Source organism: Melospiza georgiana, chromosome 16, assembly GCF_028018845.1.
Source record: "Melospiza georgiana isolate bMelGeo1 chromosome 16, bMelGeo1.pri, whole genome shotgun sequence".
Taxonomy (NCBI): Eukaryota; Metazoa; Chordata; class Aves; order Passeriformes; family Passerellidae; genus Melospiza; species Melospiza georgiana.
Genome location: NC_080445.1, coordinates 5,777,704 through 5,794,185, shown reverse-complemented (window position 1 = coordinate 5,794,185; position 16,482 = coordinate 5,777,704). Strand labels below are relative to the sequence as shown.

Sequence of the window (16,482 nt, the reverse complement as noted above, 5' to 3'; positions counted from 1 at the left end):
CATTGATTTTGTTATTCTCACTTTGTTGGTGGTGTCTGTTTGGTTTTGGTTGCTTGGTTGATAGATTTTATTGGGGTTTTTTTTCCGTTTTGTCATGACTTTCTTCCATGGATAGGGATTTAATGATGACACTTGCAACCTCCTTTATGTCTGTGCATGGAAAACCAGGGTGCCTATCAAACATGATGATTCCAGAGTATATTTCTCCTTGAATCCACCATTCCTGCCACTCCCAAGCAGATCAGGGAATGGCAGCAGAGACCCTGGCCAGGGGTTAAACCTCTGTGCACGTGCCAGCGCCAGCTGAACCAGGCAGAAAATGGCTCGAGGCTCCGAGTCCCAGGGTCAATTGTCTCCACTCCAAGTCACTTTTCTTTCTTGGAGAAGCATGGAAGCACGCCAAAAAAGTCTCTGGCAAGGCTTAAATGAACAGCAGCTCTCTTACTCGTGGCCTGGGGTTTCCTCAGACAGCAAGGATTCCTGCAGTTCTGCCCAGAAAGTGGCAGAACTCTTCTGGGGAGCACCAGTACAGGGTGATGATGCCTGCCCAGGGGCTCTGGGAGATGCTGCCCTACACAGGAGCAGCTCATCCTGCCCTGGTGCTCTGGAACAGACTTTGCTCTCAGGGGGAAACTGGGATCACCTTCCTGCAGCCTCCCAGTTGAAACTGGCATCACCTCCCTGCAGCTTCCCCATTGAAACTGGGATCACCTCCCTGCAGCCTCCCAGTTGGAGCTGGGATTGATAGTAAAAGGTTTTAAAATCATAAAATTCGGGGAATTAGAAAGAAGCTAGGCTTAGTGGGGTCCTGGATAAATGTTAAAAATGGACTCTGAAAATAGGTTAGGCTTTGTGTTTGTCAGATCATGAGAAATTGCACCTGCGTTAAGTAGTATATGATCAATGATATGATTGTTGGATGTGATGATTGTTTAGTAATTAAATATAATTATTGTTTTATGGTAGGAAGAATCATGAGAAACTATGTTAGAAGTTTAAGGGGGGGTCACGAGGAGCCCATGCTCGAATGAAGTCTATGTATACAATAGAACAATATAAGTTTAATAGTTAACATGAAAGTTCTGTAACGATAGAATATAAAAACATGTTCATCCCGAACCCATATCGGAGTCAGATTTGGGTTTGTACCCCTGACACCCAGAGCTCTTCAATAAAAGCACCAGCATATAATCATTCTCATGATTATGTGTTTCTGAAGGCTAGCAGGATCCCCTCCCTGCAGCTTCCCAGGTAATGCAGGGAACTTCCAGCCTGTGGCTCCTGCCCTGCACAGCACCTTGCACTGGAATCCTGGGAGTGTTTTGGCTGAAGTTTTAGGAGAAGCTCAGGAAGGAGAAAGAACCAAGCTGAGCAGATGGGGAGCAGTGGGAAGGTGCATCAGGAGGCTCCTTGGGGAGGGCTGAGGTGGGGCAGCGTGAGAGATGGTCACAGAAGAGTTTGGCACAGATGGTCAGGGGCTGCACTGGTCTCTGGACAAGCACAGTCCAAATCACATATTTAGGTCTTGTTAGGAAGTATCTGTCCCACAGGTGGTGTCTGTACCTGTCTCTGGTAAGTGTCAGGATGACATTGTGGTGGATATGTCCATTTTAATCTGTCCTAGCATCTATAGGCTGATTTCAGGGGAACAGGGAATGATAATGCTCATGAAATCAAAGTTGCAATCTACTCGGTGAAACCCTTCCTTGTCACTGCTCTTTAAGAGCACTATGTGCATATAGAATATTAACTCTTTTTGCAATATTAACTCTTTTGCAATTAATTGCAAGGCTTTTGCAAACTGTTATCTGATGCCATTCAGCCTCTCAGTGTCCCTGAGCTGAACACTGAAGAAAGCTTTCCTAAAGGTGTTGAGAGAGGACAAATGATTTTTAGAGAGGATTAATCTATAACTCCAACATGAGCATTTGCGTGTTTGCGGGTCTGGTTCAAAGCCAGTGAACTCATTTAGCTCCCTATCGGTCCCAAGCCAATTATTTTAAAACTAAATTTTAACACTGTTCTATAAATATTGCCCTTTTATTTTCTGGCCCCGTGGATGTGGCAGTGTTTGCTGTTGAGAGGGCTGTCTGATAGGAACAGTGAGTCAGACGGATTTCCTGAGGAGCAACTTCCAGAGGCAGAGGCAGCTTGTGAGGTTTCTCAATTCCCAACAATACCAATTAGATGGTCTCCTGACATAAACAGAGTGCTAAAAGAAAATAACTTTCACTAAAATAACTCCGTGCCTCCTGCCTGGATTTAAAATAAATCACCTTCTTCTTTAAATATGCCAAACCAAACTCATGTGGGCATTGGAAGAGTAAAGTTGCTAATGAGAAAGTCTGTCCTACCCAGCTACTGTGGATACATGCTTGCAGCAAAAACTGCAAAAGGGTGAGTTTCATACAGGAGAGAAATGATAGGAGGTGAATAATTTATGATTTGGAAGGCAGGTTCAGAAAGAAGCTTGTTTTCAAAGACTTGCTGATTAAACCACTGCATACTCCTGTAAACATTTTGTGGTCTAACAGATCACTTTACACTTATAATAATCCTTGCTTTATTAATATGCTGCATTGTTCTTATATTTGGACCTAATTTTAAAAGCAAATTAAGGTTTCTAAGATGAAGCTCACTGCCTGAGGCTGTATCTCAATTTCTGGGAAAAAAAAACAAAACAAAACAAAAACAAGCAACACATGAGCTAAGCTAACTGATTAAAGAAAATATTTTCATTATGAACCCTCAGGTGCATTCCAGCATGGTGGCCTGCTCTGCCAAACACTGCACACCTGCAGGTGTGGTTAGGGCTCTGAAGATAATGTCATTTGCTTGGTTTTGATTTCCTGCTTGGAATGGACAAATAAGCTAGGATGTAACACATGCCAAATTTAAAACTATGAACAAATAACTTAACACAACAAAAGCAAAGTAATGAAACCCATCCTGTGAAATCTAGTTCAAGAAGAAAGGAGACAGACCCACAGCACGTGGCTGGCTCAAGCCCTCTGCCAAAGCACACAATTTTATTCTGCAGCTTCAAAATAAATATTATACTGCAAGAGCATACTTACATCCACCTCGCCTTGGTCAATCACATAGAAGTTGTCTCCCTCATCACCTGGAAGCAAAATACAAAAGGTGATTGTTTCCTGAAGGACTGCCAAGCTATTCAATAACTTCCTGTCCCTGCATTTAATCCTGTACATATTTGCACAGGTTTGTACACCAGATTACTTAGAGAGAGATTAATTTTCTGAAACATCCTTGCTTATTTGCCTTCACAAAGCAAAGTATCGCTATGGTTTCTTGCTATTAATACCTTTCAATTGCATTAATTTTTCTCTTTTGATTGATTCAATATTCATTCAGGATAAACACTCAAGAGGTTTTAATATAGCCTGAGGGTAATGAAGTCCTCCCTGACGTGCTGCAGGCACGCAGGTAAGTTGCCAAGTGTGATAGCTCTGATACAGCACAATGAGGTGTTGAATATTCCCAACAACCATAAAAATATTTTTCCATCTCTAATTACTCTCAGCTTGCCTGTGCCACCCTTATGCATCCTGAGCTGGGGTTTACTTCCTGACTATCTTCAGTTAAGGAATGAACATTTAAATTTGCAGTGCTGCTTATCTACATTTAACTGTAGCACTTGGAAACCCTGGAGATCCACCAGAGTGGGGTTCTCTGCATGTGTAGCAAGAGACTTGCATCCATGAACTTGTCATATGGCTGCACATCTGGAGGCCTTTGGAATATGGCTGATCTTCCCATTAAGCAAAGAGGGTGAAATCTCAAATGGAGAGATGTGAACTAAAAGGCTATAGCAAACAAATGACAGGAAGAATTACCCTGTTGTATGACTGTTTCTCCTGCGATGTGTGTGACAGGGAACATGGCATCGAATATGTCGCTGCAAAAAGAAAAGAAACACTTATTAATAAATCAGACCTATTTCTTATCTTGCCAGTAGACCTACCTTCATTGTTTATTTAGCCTTTGTTAACAGATTTTGCAGAAAAAGGAAAGGAAAACATTAGCTATAACTGGAAAGCGAACCCCAGCTCAGCAAGAAATCAAAATAACTTGTTAGGCACAAGCTGTGGTTTAAAACTGAGACTGTGCCTTGGTGTGTGCTGGTTTGAAAGAGCTCCTGAATTAAAAGGAGAAAGGCACCTCTTAGAGCAGTGCACAAACTGGCCAGTCTGAGTTCTGTGTTGCCTAAGCAGAGAGATTTCAGATTTTCAGCTGTGATGGGTTTGTGGCCCAGCAGTGACTGCCAGATGCCCAAACAGGAGCTCTCCTCTTCTGAACATCTGGCCTTGCATTTACAAGCAAAACCTGTTCCACAGAGCAGAGCACATTTGGAAAGGTAGTTGGCTCTAAATTAATGCAGCATAAGAGCTGGCAGGAGATTGCACTCGCAGTGCAGAAGGGGCCAAACTCTGAAAATCTCAGCGCGTTACTGGTGAGAAGGAATCCAAGCGATGCTGCAGAAAGAGGGAAGCTGCAGAAGAGCCTCGTGCTCATTAATCACAGCTGAATTACACACAATTACACACCTTTCCACGTCTCCAGCTCGCTGTCACATCGCCTTAAAAGGCCAGGCAGAGCAGTGGGGATGGGAACACACCCTGCACCAACACTTCGGGCAACGTGCCCAAAGCCAGTCCTTTGTTTATTGAGGGAGACAGCAGGCTCTGTGGAGCCAGGGCTTCCTTTCCCCACATCAGATTTTGGGGAACTTATTTTCAGAAGCGTGAACCACACTGAGACGGGCGCTCCCCACCTCTCTTCCCCTTCCTATGCCTCAGCCTCAAGGGCTAAAGGAAATAGCTCCCCAACAAAAACAAAGGGCAGCAAGAGGGGATTGTTAACTGCTCTCTTCCCTGGTCTGGCCTAGAATGGCCCATCCAGGGACCACTGACGACAGTGGAGAGATGAAACACTTCAGTCTGGAGAGGAGAAAGGACCTCACACACACAGCTACACAAACAGGGAAGAAACCTAAGATCTTCACCAAAACAGGCAGAAGATCAGCCACCAAACCCATAAACCTATGCTACATTTCAATGCCTTATATGGGAAATGCATATTGTAAAATCCCATTATTAGCTTATTTCCTGTTCAGCTGTTCCAGACTTTATTCAGGCTCAGTTCTAGGAAATGTTTCACTCCTAAGTTCAAATTGCTCATGTCTTTCCTCTTCATCAGCCTGAATGTTTTTGCTCAGGATCACAGCTCTGCGTCAGCACCATCCCAGCAGGAGAACTGGAGATTTCAAACCAGGCACCTCCTGCAGCACCTGCAAGGGATGCTCAGCCCATGGCCTATATACAACAAAATTATATATTTTACTCCTGTTGTTTTAATCAAGTCCAAGCACAAGAGACTTGAATCCTTCAACTTATCATATGGCTGCACACTTGGAGGCCTTTGGAATATGGTTAATCTTCCCATTAAGCAAAGAGGGTGAAATCTCAAATGGAGAGATGTGAATTAAAGGACCCTAGCAAACACACAGGAGGCCATGTTCTCTGCTGCTCACAGTCATGCAGAGCCCATGGATTCCAGTCTCTGTGCTATTCCTACTCACATCCAGGAAACACCTCCACCATGGACACAAAGCCTGCTCTGAGGCATCCAGGAGAAACTTCCTCCTCACTTAATTCTGAGCACCACTGCAAACACGTACAACAGATTATTTTGAAAAGTCTATGGATCTTATTCTTAAATCTACTAAGCTCATTTTTGTGATCTTACTTAGGTTCAGCATTTCTCCACTTCAAGGGATTTCTCTGCTGGCAGGAACCATCTGCCTGGTACAGACAGATCCCTGGTCCCTGTGCCAATGCTCCAGCTGGAACTGGGAGCTGAGGATCCAGTGGGATGGAGAAACAGCCACACAGGTGGGTGCCAAGCTGGAACAGCCCCAAGGGGCTTTGTGTCCATAAGGGGAGTCCAGTTGTTGTTCAGCAGCTCTGGGACTGGGAATTCAGTGTGGCAGAGGCTCCTTTGCCTGCCTCTGGTTTCACCTTGGCCGTGCTGGGGCTCCTCACTGAGCTCTGAGAATGGTTCTGCAGCCTGCAGAACATTTACTGAGGAAAAGGCACTCTGTGAGACAGAAAGTCTCCAATGTGATACAGCCAAAAATAGGTACAACACAGTGAATATCAATAACCAAACCAAAATGTGCTGTTTGAGCGAACTTGGAAACTTTTCCTTTTTTTTAATAGAAATACAGAGGAAATAATACCCGCAGTTTCACCCTTTCATCCTTGTGTTAATCCTCTATTTTATTTATAACTCAACAATTGACTGTACAAACAGTGCCCAATAAATTATGTATAGCACTGCACCCTTCTCCAAAACGTTCCACATTTTATTTCTACATAACCTTTTAATTTTATCAGGAAAAAAAACTTCTTTGAAACTCACAGACTAAAAGTTTCACCTAATAGGGTAATGCACCCAACGTCTATTAGCAGAAACAGCAGACTTACCCCAATACTCTTTACTCCCAAAAATATGATGAGATGAAATCTTACTCTTAATTCAGTGAAGTCTTAATCTTATTAGGTCAAGACTTGGATTTTTGAATAGCCCTTTGAAGGACATGTCATCAAAAATTATTCTAAAGTACATATGAACACAGAGACATGCAAGGCACCCAAAGTTATGGTGGTGTTGATTTACAACTCCAAAGTGAATCCAGGGCATGTCTTTGATATAAATGTAAGCAATCAGCAATATCACAACTGTCACTGAAAACACACCACCATGTTCCTTTTCTGCTGGAGAATTACTGCTCTTAATTGATATGGTTTGGCCAAGATCTCTCACAGTGATTAATGAGTTGAAGTGTTTCTGCTTTTGGATGCTCAATTTGAGATTCATTAAACACCCTCAGATCTCCAATGATATGGATCAGCAGGCAGCCCCAAAGTTTCTCAGCCAAGAACTGGGTCTTTCAGAATGGCACCAAAGAAAACCACCCTTCTGGAAATTATCACCTCCTAAAACACCAAATGCTTAAGATCCCTGTAGGAAATCTGGCTTTTGAATCAGTTCAGACTAAGTGTATAATGGGTTTAGAAATTTTTATTCCCTCTATCTTCAGTGTCTGAAATAAACACAAAAATGTCACAAGCATCAATATACCAAAATACTTCAAAAATTTGAAGTATTTGTTCCTGAACCAAGCCAAAATCTGAAACTGAAAAAAACCAGACCTATTTTCCATCCCCCCCAATAAAGGTCTGATGCTGGCATATTTAGTTCAAGCCATGTGTTCCTGGGCCTGTACTATGTAGAGAAAACAAGCTTTAAATACTGAATAAGTTGAGTAAGTGGTGCTTGCTAAAGGCATAAACAATACAGCCAAGGCCAAAAATATGGTCTGTTGTTTTTCCCTGTACCACGCACTTGTTTATAAGACATCCAAAATCATTCTTTGGCCATTACAGCAAAAAACAGCCCTTACAAACACAGTGCTGCAACCATCCCACCACCAATCAGAGACTGGAACTACAGCTCTGCTAAAGTAGGTGCATTTCTACTGTTTGAAGGTTTTTTTAAAATAATTATGGCCGAACACATGCAAATACATTCCTAACAATCAATTATTTTCTTTTTCAAGCACAAGCAGGTTTTCTTCCAGCACAAACAGAAAGCCAGAAAATCAGTAGTTAAGTCTCCAAACGTTGAACTACCATGATTTCATCTTCTGTCTGAGCTGCAGCACCAAGAACACAGCAGCCTCTGTCTCCTGCCCCTGCACTGTTGACACTGACCGTGCTGGCAATGCTGTGTGCTCAACTGATATGGAAATGGTTTGATTTTCTGCCAGGATTTTTATGATTGTGCTGTAAATGAGAACCGCTCAGAGGGATTTCTTCATTTTGTTGACCACGTATCATTTGCCCTCTTTCCAGATGACTTATTCAGGTGGCAGATGAAGAAAATAGGGCACCAGTTCTGGTATCTGAGCTGTTGTTTTGTGAGGCTGCAACCAAGAGAGCTGTGCTGCACCCAGTGTGTCCTGGGCTCAGCATCAGCACTTGGAGGGCCCTTTTTTCACCCTCTCCACAGCCAAAGACTTTGACAGGCCTTGCAGTTTTTTTAAGCCTTCCCCACCTCCTCCCAGAAGATCTGTGTCTGGTTGCTCGTGGCTCTTGGGAGCCAAGCATTTGTTCCAACCAGAAGGGATCAGGGGCAATTTTTTGTGCAGCTGCAGGTGGGACTGTATGCACCCAAATATCCATGCTTAGATCCAAAGGGAGACACTAGCAGGACATTTTTCCAGGGATATTTCTGCCCCTTGAATTCTTTGCAACCTTTTTGATGGTATCACTCAAAAACAAATCACAAGAGAAGATTGTGAGCAGCAGAGAACATACAGGGAGCAGTGAACTAATCCAGCAAAGTGAAACCAAGAAATGCGTTTAGACATGAAATCTCTATCTATTCAATCAAAAAATACCAGCTGTCTGCTTAGGGAATATCAAAATTTAGAAGGCTTTTTTTAAAAAGGTCAAAGATATCAAAGGCTTGCAGCAAGTTTTAACACATAAAGTGTCTTCCATGAGTGTACATGGAATTGCAAACAACTGCAATCAGATCTGGAATCACAGGGGCTGATCCTCTGCTCTCTGGTATCTCTGATGACTCCTGGCCACCTGGCCAGGTTGAGCCAATTCCCTTCGGATGCCAAGAAGGCAAACTGCACTCAAACCAGTGAGACTGCACCTATTTAGATCAGAAAAGGATCTATCACAGTGATTGCAGAGTAAATATAATGAAACACTTTGCTGGTTTAATTCAGTAGCATTTTATGGACCCCATTTGCCAAGAAGCAAATGCCTGTGCTAGGAGGAAGCCAGTGGAGAAGTCAGGGCCAAGGGGTTCTCTTTCTCACGAGAAAAAGTGAGTGATAAAAATAAATCATCTCATCTGCTTTTACACCGAGGCCTCTTGGAGTTGACGTAGAATAGGAGATAGAAAAAAAAATAAAAATGATGTGCACTGTGGGTAATATAGCACAGGCAATAGGCAACTGAGAAGAAGCTTGTTAAAACAAAACGAGAGAAAGAGAATTCCAAGCACTTTCAGAACCAGACCATGGCAATGGCCAAAATAGGGAAACTATGTAAGACAATTTATCAGTTTCACAATCAGATTTCTTTCCAGCCCTTGCTGTGCTGAATGCATTGCAGGGAAGGAAAAATGGAAGAGACAAAATGTATACGTGTTAGGCAAAAATGGAAAATCCTCACTGTACCTGCAGGTTATAATTTGTCAAGAGTTCAATCAGAACAATTTCATTGCACAGGCAGCCTCAGAAAGCCTTCAATGTTTGTGCTATGCAGTTTTTCCTTCTTTTGCTACGTCTTTAACAAAACAAAGCCAGCCCTGTGTTGTTGAGGACAGCTTTAAAAGATATGGAGCTGTTCTGGCATAATTCAACAAAAGACATGCAACATTTTCTCGGAATGAGGCTGCCCTAGAAGCAAGATTCAAGTATTTTAAACCTTTCCTACTTACATACCTTTAAAGTTTAGTAAACACAGTTCATAGTAACCCCACCTCCCTTTAGCTGGAGCTTTGGGTACTATTTTAAGATTTCTAAACTGGGGGGGAGGATAGGAGGTGGGGCTGTATGGGGTCTTCTTATGTACTTCTGAGATTTTCATATGATTCATTTCCTGAAAAGACAACATCTTTCTAGCAATTGTTCTAACAACAGCTCCTCCTACTCTGTAAGGATGAAGAGCACAAAATTTAAACCAGACTGGCTTCAATAAACATCTGTACAGTGAGGGAATAAACACAGTACTTTACCACTGAATTAATTGCAAGGGTCTCTGCTATGTGTAAGTACAAGGCTCCAAATCCATACTCCTTCTTCCTAGGAATGCTGCAAGTCCTTGCTAATGTACAATACTGGAACCACCAGGAGTCATTACTATGATTTACTGACTACTGAGAATAAAAGCATTGCAACCAGGTAAAAGAAAAGAATTCCTTTTTAGAGGTATTTAAAATTAACAGCCCTGAGGTTACAATTGCTATAATCAAATATGTGGTGTGGCAGGCTTGTACCTAAGAAAGAGTCAGTCCTGAAGCCTTAACAAAAACATTACCCATCTGCTTCTGTTAATTTCTTTTCCTGTTAGGGCAGCAACAAATTAATTATAGCAGCATCCAAAGTTATTAACAATTTAGAGTATTTAATTACTTCATTATAATGGCTGATGATTAGTTACTATTACAATTAAGACATGCATTGATTTTACCATAATGATCATAAAAATTGGACATGAGAGGACATTGTGAATGGTAGGTTAACACTAAAGTCCATGTCTAATTCCATAACATGCACTGAGTCACAGGTCCACATAACTAACAGACATATGAAACAGAAAGAAATAAAAATTTATCATCTTCTATTTCTGTGAAGTATTTCCATTTTTACTGTTTTATGAAGTCCCTTTATAGGTTCATTAATTATGACACCAAATGAACAGAGTACAGCTTTATGGGCAGAGCATCAATTCATTTTACAGGCCCTGCACATCTACGTGCCAATGGGTCACATCATCCTCCACATGTTAGCAGCAGCTTCCAGAGAGAGCTTCTGCAGGGATCTTCATCTGGAAAGCTCTCTGCCATGGACTACTACAATGAGAGGTAAAAAAGGGGGACAAACAACGTGGCTCAAGGACAGGCCCTGCTTTGGCCGCTTTTCCTCTCACCCACCCCTAGAATCATCACCTCATTGAGGTCTCACTGCCAAGCCTTGCTTGTACCACACTTGTCCCAGAGGCAGGGCTTGGTGGGAATATAACTCAGGTCCCCTTCTTGCCATCAGCTCCCCCTAAGCTTTCCCAAAGCTGAGGGAAGACCCAGGGCTCCCTCAGCACCCCCAGGCCCATCGCCACCTGCCCAAGGAGCCCTGTGGCAGAGCAGCACTGGGGGCTGGGGCAGAGGAGGAACCTTGCGCTGTGTGGATGCTCAGCCCCATCCCAGCTGTGCCCAAAGCCAGGCTCAGGCACAGGGCAGCCCTTTGGGCAGCCCCAGCTCCCCAGAGTCCTTCACAGTAGACCAGACCCATAGGTTTCAATAATCTGCACTTCAAGAGCAACTGCAGGCTGGGCTGTACCTCCAGGACTGTAGCCAGCAGCTGAAGGAATTGATTTTCTCCCTCTTGGACAGCCTGGAGTACCATTTTGGGTACCACTTTTGGGCTCCCTCACACCAGAAAGACACTGACAAACTGGAATACCATTTTGGGTACCAGTTTTGGGCTCCTCCACACCCAAAGACACTGAAAACTGGAGCAAATCCACAGAGGCCATCAAAATGGAGCATGGAGCATGGAGCATGTCCAGGGCATGGAGCATAGAGCATATGACGAGAAGGGGGAGAGCTGTGTTTGGTCTCTCTGACAACAGGATCAGGGACATCTCACTGCTCTTAGGATAACAGGCACAAATGGGAACGGAGGAAATTACCACCTGATCAAGAGGGGGAAAAAAACCTCCCGATGAGGGTGGTCAGGGCCTGAAGAGGGGCCCAGGGAAGGGGATTGTTTCCAAGCCGGGCAAGGCCCTGGGTGAGAGCAGCCAGCTCCGAGCAGCCTGGCTGTGAGCAGGAGCAGGGAGCAGCAGCGATGTCTGTCTGTCTGTCTGCCTGTCCACCTGCCGGGAGCCGGGCCTGGCGCGGAGCTGCTCCCAGAGGGAGGGATGAGGTGGTCCCAGCTCCCAGCCCGGCCGCAGACACGGGGGAGGCAGGGCAGAGTGAGTCAGGGGCCAGCTGGAGCAAATCCCATGCATAATGCACGGAAAATATGCTCTCTGTGCACTGGAGGAGGAATATCTGCCCTTCTGCGTGAATAATTGCACAGAGGCCGGGTCCCAGCTTCCCATCACCAACAGCACTGCTCACCAACAAAGCCTGTGCATACCAGGAGGCCTGCAGGAGGAACTGGGCAACACAATTTTTCTCAGGAAAAAAAAAAAAAAAGTTTGGTGAAACTGAATATTCCTGTCAAAAATGGCTGATGCCATTTTCCCATTTTAAATGCTTCAAAAGTTTAGAAACTGTCTAATTGTCCTACTGTGATAACTCTAGATCTACTTTTCACAATGAAATTACTTCAAAATAGCATTTCTTAGTGAAAAGCTAAAATCAAAAGAAGTCATTGTTGATTTCAGTTGAATATAATCACATTTGTTCTCTTGTTTTCTGTGTGTGAGCATTCTCAAGATTTTCATCTTGGAACTAGGATTCAAAATGAGGGATGAATTTAAATGCCAAAAGGAAAACCAAAAAGCAAAAAAACAAAAGTCTAGAGGAGCTTGGGTCAATAAAATACACTTTCTAGCTGATAAAATGTACAAGTATTTATATATATATATATGGAGGTATAAAGAAACACAAATACTAAACTGCACAGGCTTCTTTCTGTTTTAGTAGGTACAGTGCAGTGCTTAGGAACTCTTTCCTTAGCCTGCAGGTACTGGATCTAATGCAAAGACAGAGACATTTATGGAGATTATACACTGTAAAAACACAGCACTGCTGCAAGCACACTCTGCTGAAAGTTTTATCTTGAGAAGTCCCCAAATGCATCATTATTTGAAGCAGAAAAGGGCGCAGTAACAAATTCAAAGGTGTTATTTGTATGCATGGGCATCATAGAAGTGACCCAGGGAAAGGCCCAGCACAACAACAAACCATGAACTTCAGACCAAATTCATGGTCTGGTGTCACTGAAATGAGATTGGAGTGTTTGAGCTGACTGAACACAAGAATGGACCTTTAAGTCTCACACAAGTTTAATGTTTTTCATTTTCCCCACAATTAATTACTTTCTCAAAATTCTGGAAAAGCAATGGATGATACCATGCTGAAAAAATAAATATTTTTACTTAATACTTGAACAAATAAGTGTTTTAACTTAGTAACTGAAAAAAAAATTGCTGCTGGTTGGACTGGAACACCCCACCACAAGAGTAACCATCACCCCCCAAACAAGGCTCTGTTGTTAACATGAAGCAAATTCCACCAGTGATAAAGGGCAACCACAACAAAGCCCCCATATTTGAACAATTTATTTCCTTCTGGTGCTTTTCAATCCCTTCACTCTTTAATTCCAAGCTCCCTCTTCTGGACTATCCCAATGAAGCTGGAGAGTCACTGTGCACTCCCATCCTGGCTCCAGCAGCCAGGTGACACAGCTGAGGAAGCCCTGGGCAGGTGGCACTGACAGAGGTGATTCCTGTGGCCAAATCATGGCTGCTACCGCTGAAGTGATCTGAAAATATAACAGAATAGGCTGAGATTTCAAGGGCTGCCAGAGGGCTGCAATTGGAAATGCACTATTATGTGACCTCTTGGAGCAGATGATGGTGGAGATGTCCCTCAACACAGGTACATGGAAAATGTATCCCTGAGGATATCCCTGCATAGGGATATAGACATTATTTTCAATAAGAAACTGTAACAAATCCTATTTCACATGTACATAAGTAAATATGAACAAAATCATGCTATGCATATGACCTTACAGTTCACATTTTCCAGTGAAGAGGAACATAAGAGGAACATCTTCCCCCCCAACAGTAATATCTTTTTTTGTTTTGCCTTTAATACTGAGGACATTCATGAAAATGAAGTTATATGTACATGTGTGTATGTATATATATATATGTGTGTGTGTGTGTGTGTGTGTGTGTGTATATGTATATATGTATATATATGCATTTACATTTTTTTACATCCCTATGATTAGAAAATTGTTGCCAGAGAAAGTTTTATTCTAATAATTCACCCAATTTTTCTATTCAGAACATGGTTACACACAAACAACACAAACTGGTGTGGTTGTGGAACTTGGACATGAACATGATATCAATCTACTTACTTTTTTTCCCCCCCATTTTCTGAAGGAATCACTTTTAACAGTTTTCTATAAATATAGGAAAATTAAATTGTATTTGATAATTGCAATTGTTCCTTCAAATTATATACTTACTGCTCCTACACACTATTTTTATGACTATAGCTTGTGAGCCTTGAGTGTCACAAGACAGCACCTCTGCCTGGCAACTGTACCAGCACAAAAATAGATAAGAACTATCAGGTATTAGGCTAAAATCTTTCTGCTTCCACACCTGGTGGTCCTTGTCATTAACACAAAAATCAGAATACTGCAAGGATGCTAAAGATGTTAAAGAATAACACAATGCTAAAAAAGGATAAGGTGCTCAATATAAGTGCGGTAAGAGGGGGTTTGTTCATGCACAGTAATTTAGTTGGAATTAATCAGGAAATATATTAATAATAATAATAATAAATAATAATAAATAGTAATACATTATAAATAATAATAATATTAATAATAATATTAATAATAGTAATAATAATAATAAATTCCTTGTTAATTCTGATAATATCAATATATGGGGCCACTGGAACAGCTTGGGAGCAGCGAGAGAGCAAAGCCAAGCTCTGCATGTAGCTCTGAGTCCCTGAGTGGTGCCTGCTGCCAGTCAGGAACGTGTCCTGTAACTAATCACAGAGTGTTTGACACGTGTCTGCCCTGGCTGACAAGCTCAGAGCACTGGGCTGCAGCCATCTCCCACATCTTGCTTAATTAATTTCCATCCCTGTTGTGTGCTCCCACACCTGCAGATATCAAACAGCTGCCTAGAATAAAAACATTTTAACCTGTGTTAGCAGATAGGGTTCAATTTAGTTTATAATTGGACTGGTAAATGAAATCATTATAAAATAGCTGATAAAGGTTCTCTGGAATGAGTCAGAATGGTTTTTTGAAAGTGTGTAAATCTAGTGTTAAAGAGCTGATGAATAAAATTCACATCTAACGAAAAACCACATGTCCACAAGCACTTGCTTTTCTATTTGCATATCTATTATAGCTTACAGACATGTGGAAACTCATACACCCACACATTTTCCTTATGTTTTCCTGAAGTTCATCATTACTCCCCTTCATCTCTGATTCACAGCATTTCCGAGATAGAATCTTCTACAATAAAATGAACTGGAGATAAAATTTCCCCAGACAACAAATGCTTCTTTTGTAGGAGTTCTGAGTGAACTATAGCAATTAAGCAGTTTCATTTTTTACAGCTCCACTATAATTCAAAGAAGGAGAAAACAGAGGTTGATTAGATCAGACAAAACATGCATGTTTCCTTAAGTGGTCTGTGTTTGCAGGGCTCCAAAGGAAAAGGCGATTTTTAAGCATGAAAAGCTTAAATCTGTAGATGCACAAACACAGACCTAAGGGCACGCTTTCCTCATACCTATGGAAATAAATTCAGACCTTACATTGCTTCATTCCATCTTTCTCAGTAATTTTCTTCCTGAGTCTTCACTAACCACTGCAATGTACATCAAAGACATCTTGAAGAGTCCCAGCAATACCCCTGGCAGCAACACCTGCTCCTTCCAGCCTCCCAGCACCCATTTCCCAGCAGTTCAGGGTGCTTTTCAAACCTGCCCAGCAGACTCTGCACTCACCTCCTTATTCTGCACTCTGCCACAACCATCACAAAAATCACGAGTGCCCAATGCTCAATTCTGCAATGTGCACAACCCTGCTTCCATCTCTCCACAGTGAGAGCAGACCTGGAAATCTCAGCTATGCTGGGCTTTCATTAGCATAGCTGGGATGGGAGAGGGGGAAAAGCAATATATGCCTTCCTGCATATCTGCAGGACATTTTTTAAATGCCTGGTTGAAAGGGGACATGAAGAATTCGCTGGGCAGTCACTGGGTCAGAATTAACCCAAACCTTTGTGGTCGCTCTTAGCCCAAACCTTCAAACACCTTTGCTTACCTCTGCTAATTCCATGTTTGCTCTCATGCTGGTATAGTTTTGAAGCAATCTCTCAGCAGAAAGAATTCCATTTTATGGCATTAAATAAACCCAGCCTTGAAACAATTTGTGAAAAAATGAAAAAATAAACCTGCAGGAGTACATTATCCCACAACTCATGTTGCTTCCTCCCAACTAAACAACCCTCCCAGTTTACAGATTTCTGTTTAATTTGGCCTCTGGCATGACAGAAAGGAATTTTTTGCCCATTTACACAACTCTATGAATCAAAGGTTGACAACAGTGAGCAGCTCCTCAGTCTGACTTGGAGGCATGCACCCAACACCAGCCAAGTGCTGTACTTGCTCCATCAGGTCTCCTGCACACACATCCCCCCCAAAGACCTGATGGATCAGCAGCTCTAATTGCTCTGAATCTTGAATCCTGGCTCTGTTTGCTGCTCTGAACTGCTCCAAGCACCTTAAAATACTCTGAGAACTGATTTAGGTTAGGTTTAAAAAATAGTTTTAAAATAAATAGATTTTGCTGTTTAAGGAACATACCTCCGCTGGTTTAAATAGATTTTTTTTAATGTAGGGCAAGCAGGCTTTATCTCTGTTGATAAG

The 16,482-nt window shown here is 42.3% G+C and overlaps 1 protein-coding gene across 2 annotated transcripts in view; it reads right to left on the bottom strand.

The window, feature by feature from the left end:
* The window catches only part of PRKAR1B (protein kinase cAMP-dependent type I regulatory subunit beta), a 91,017-nt gene that overhangs the window by 35,050 nt on the left and 39,485 nt on the right, over window positions 1-16,482 (bottom strand). For both annotated transcript variants that reach the window (XM_058035535.1, XM_058035534.1), the window contains exons 5-6: window positions 3,858-3,919; window positions 3,078-3,124 (exon numbers count right to left, since the gene is read on the bottom strand). In XM_058035535.1, the coding sequence (XP_057891518.1) occupies window positions 3,078-3,124; window positions 3,858-3,919 (109 nt within the window). The remainder of the gene's footprint in view (window positions 1-3,077; window positions 3,125-3,857; window positions 3,920-16,482) is intronic.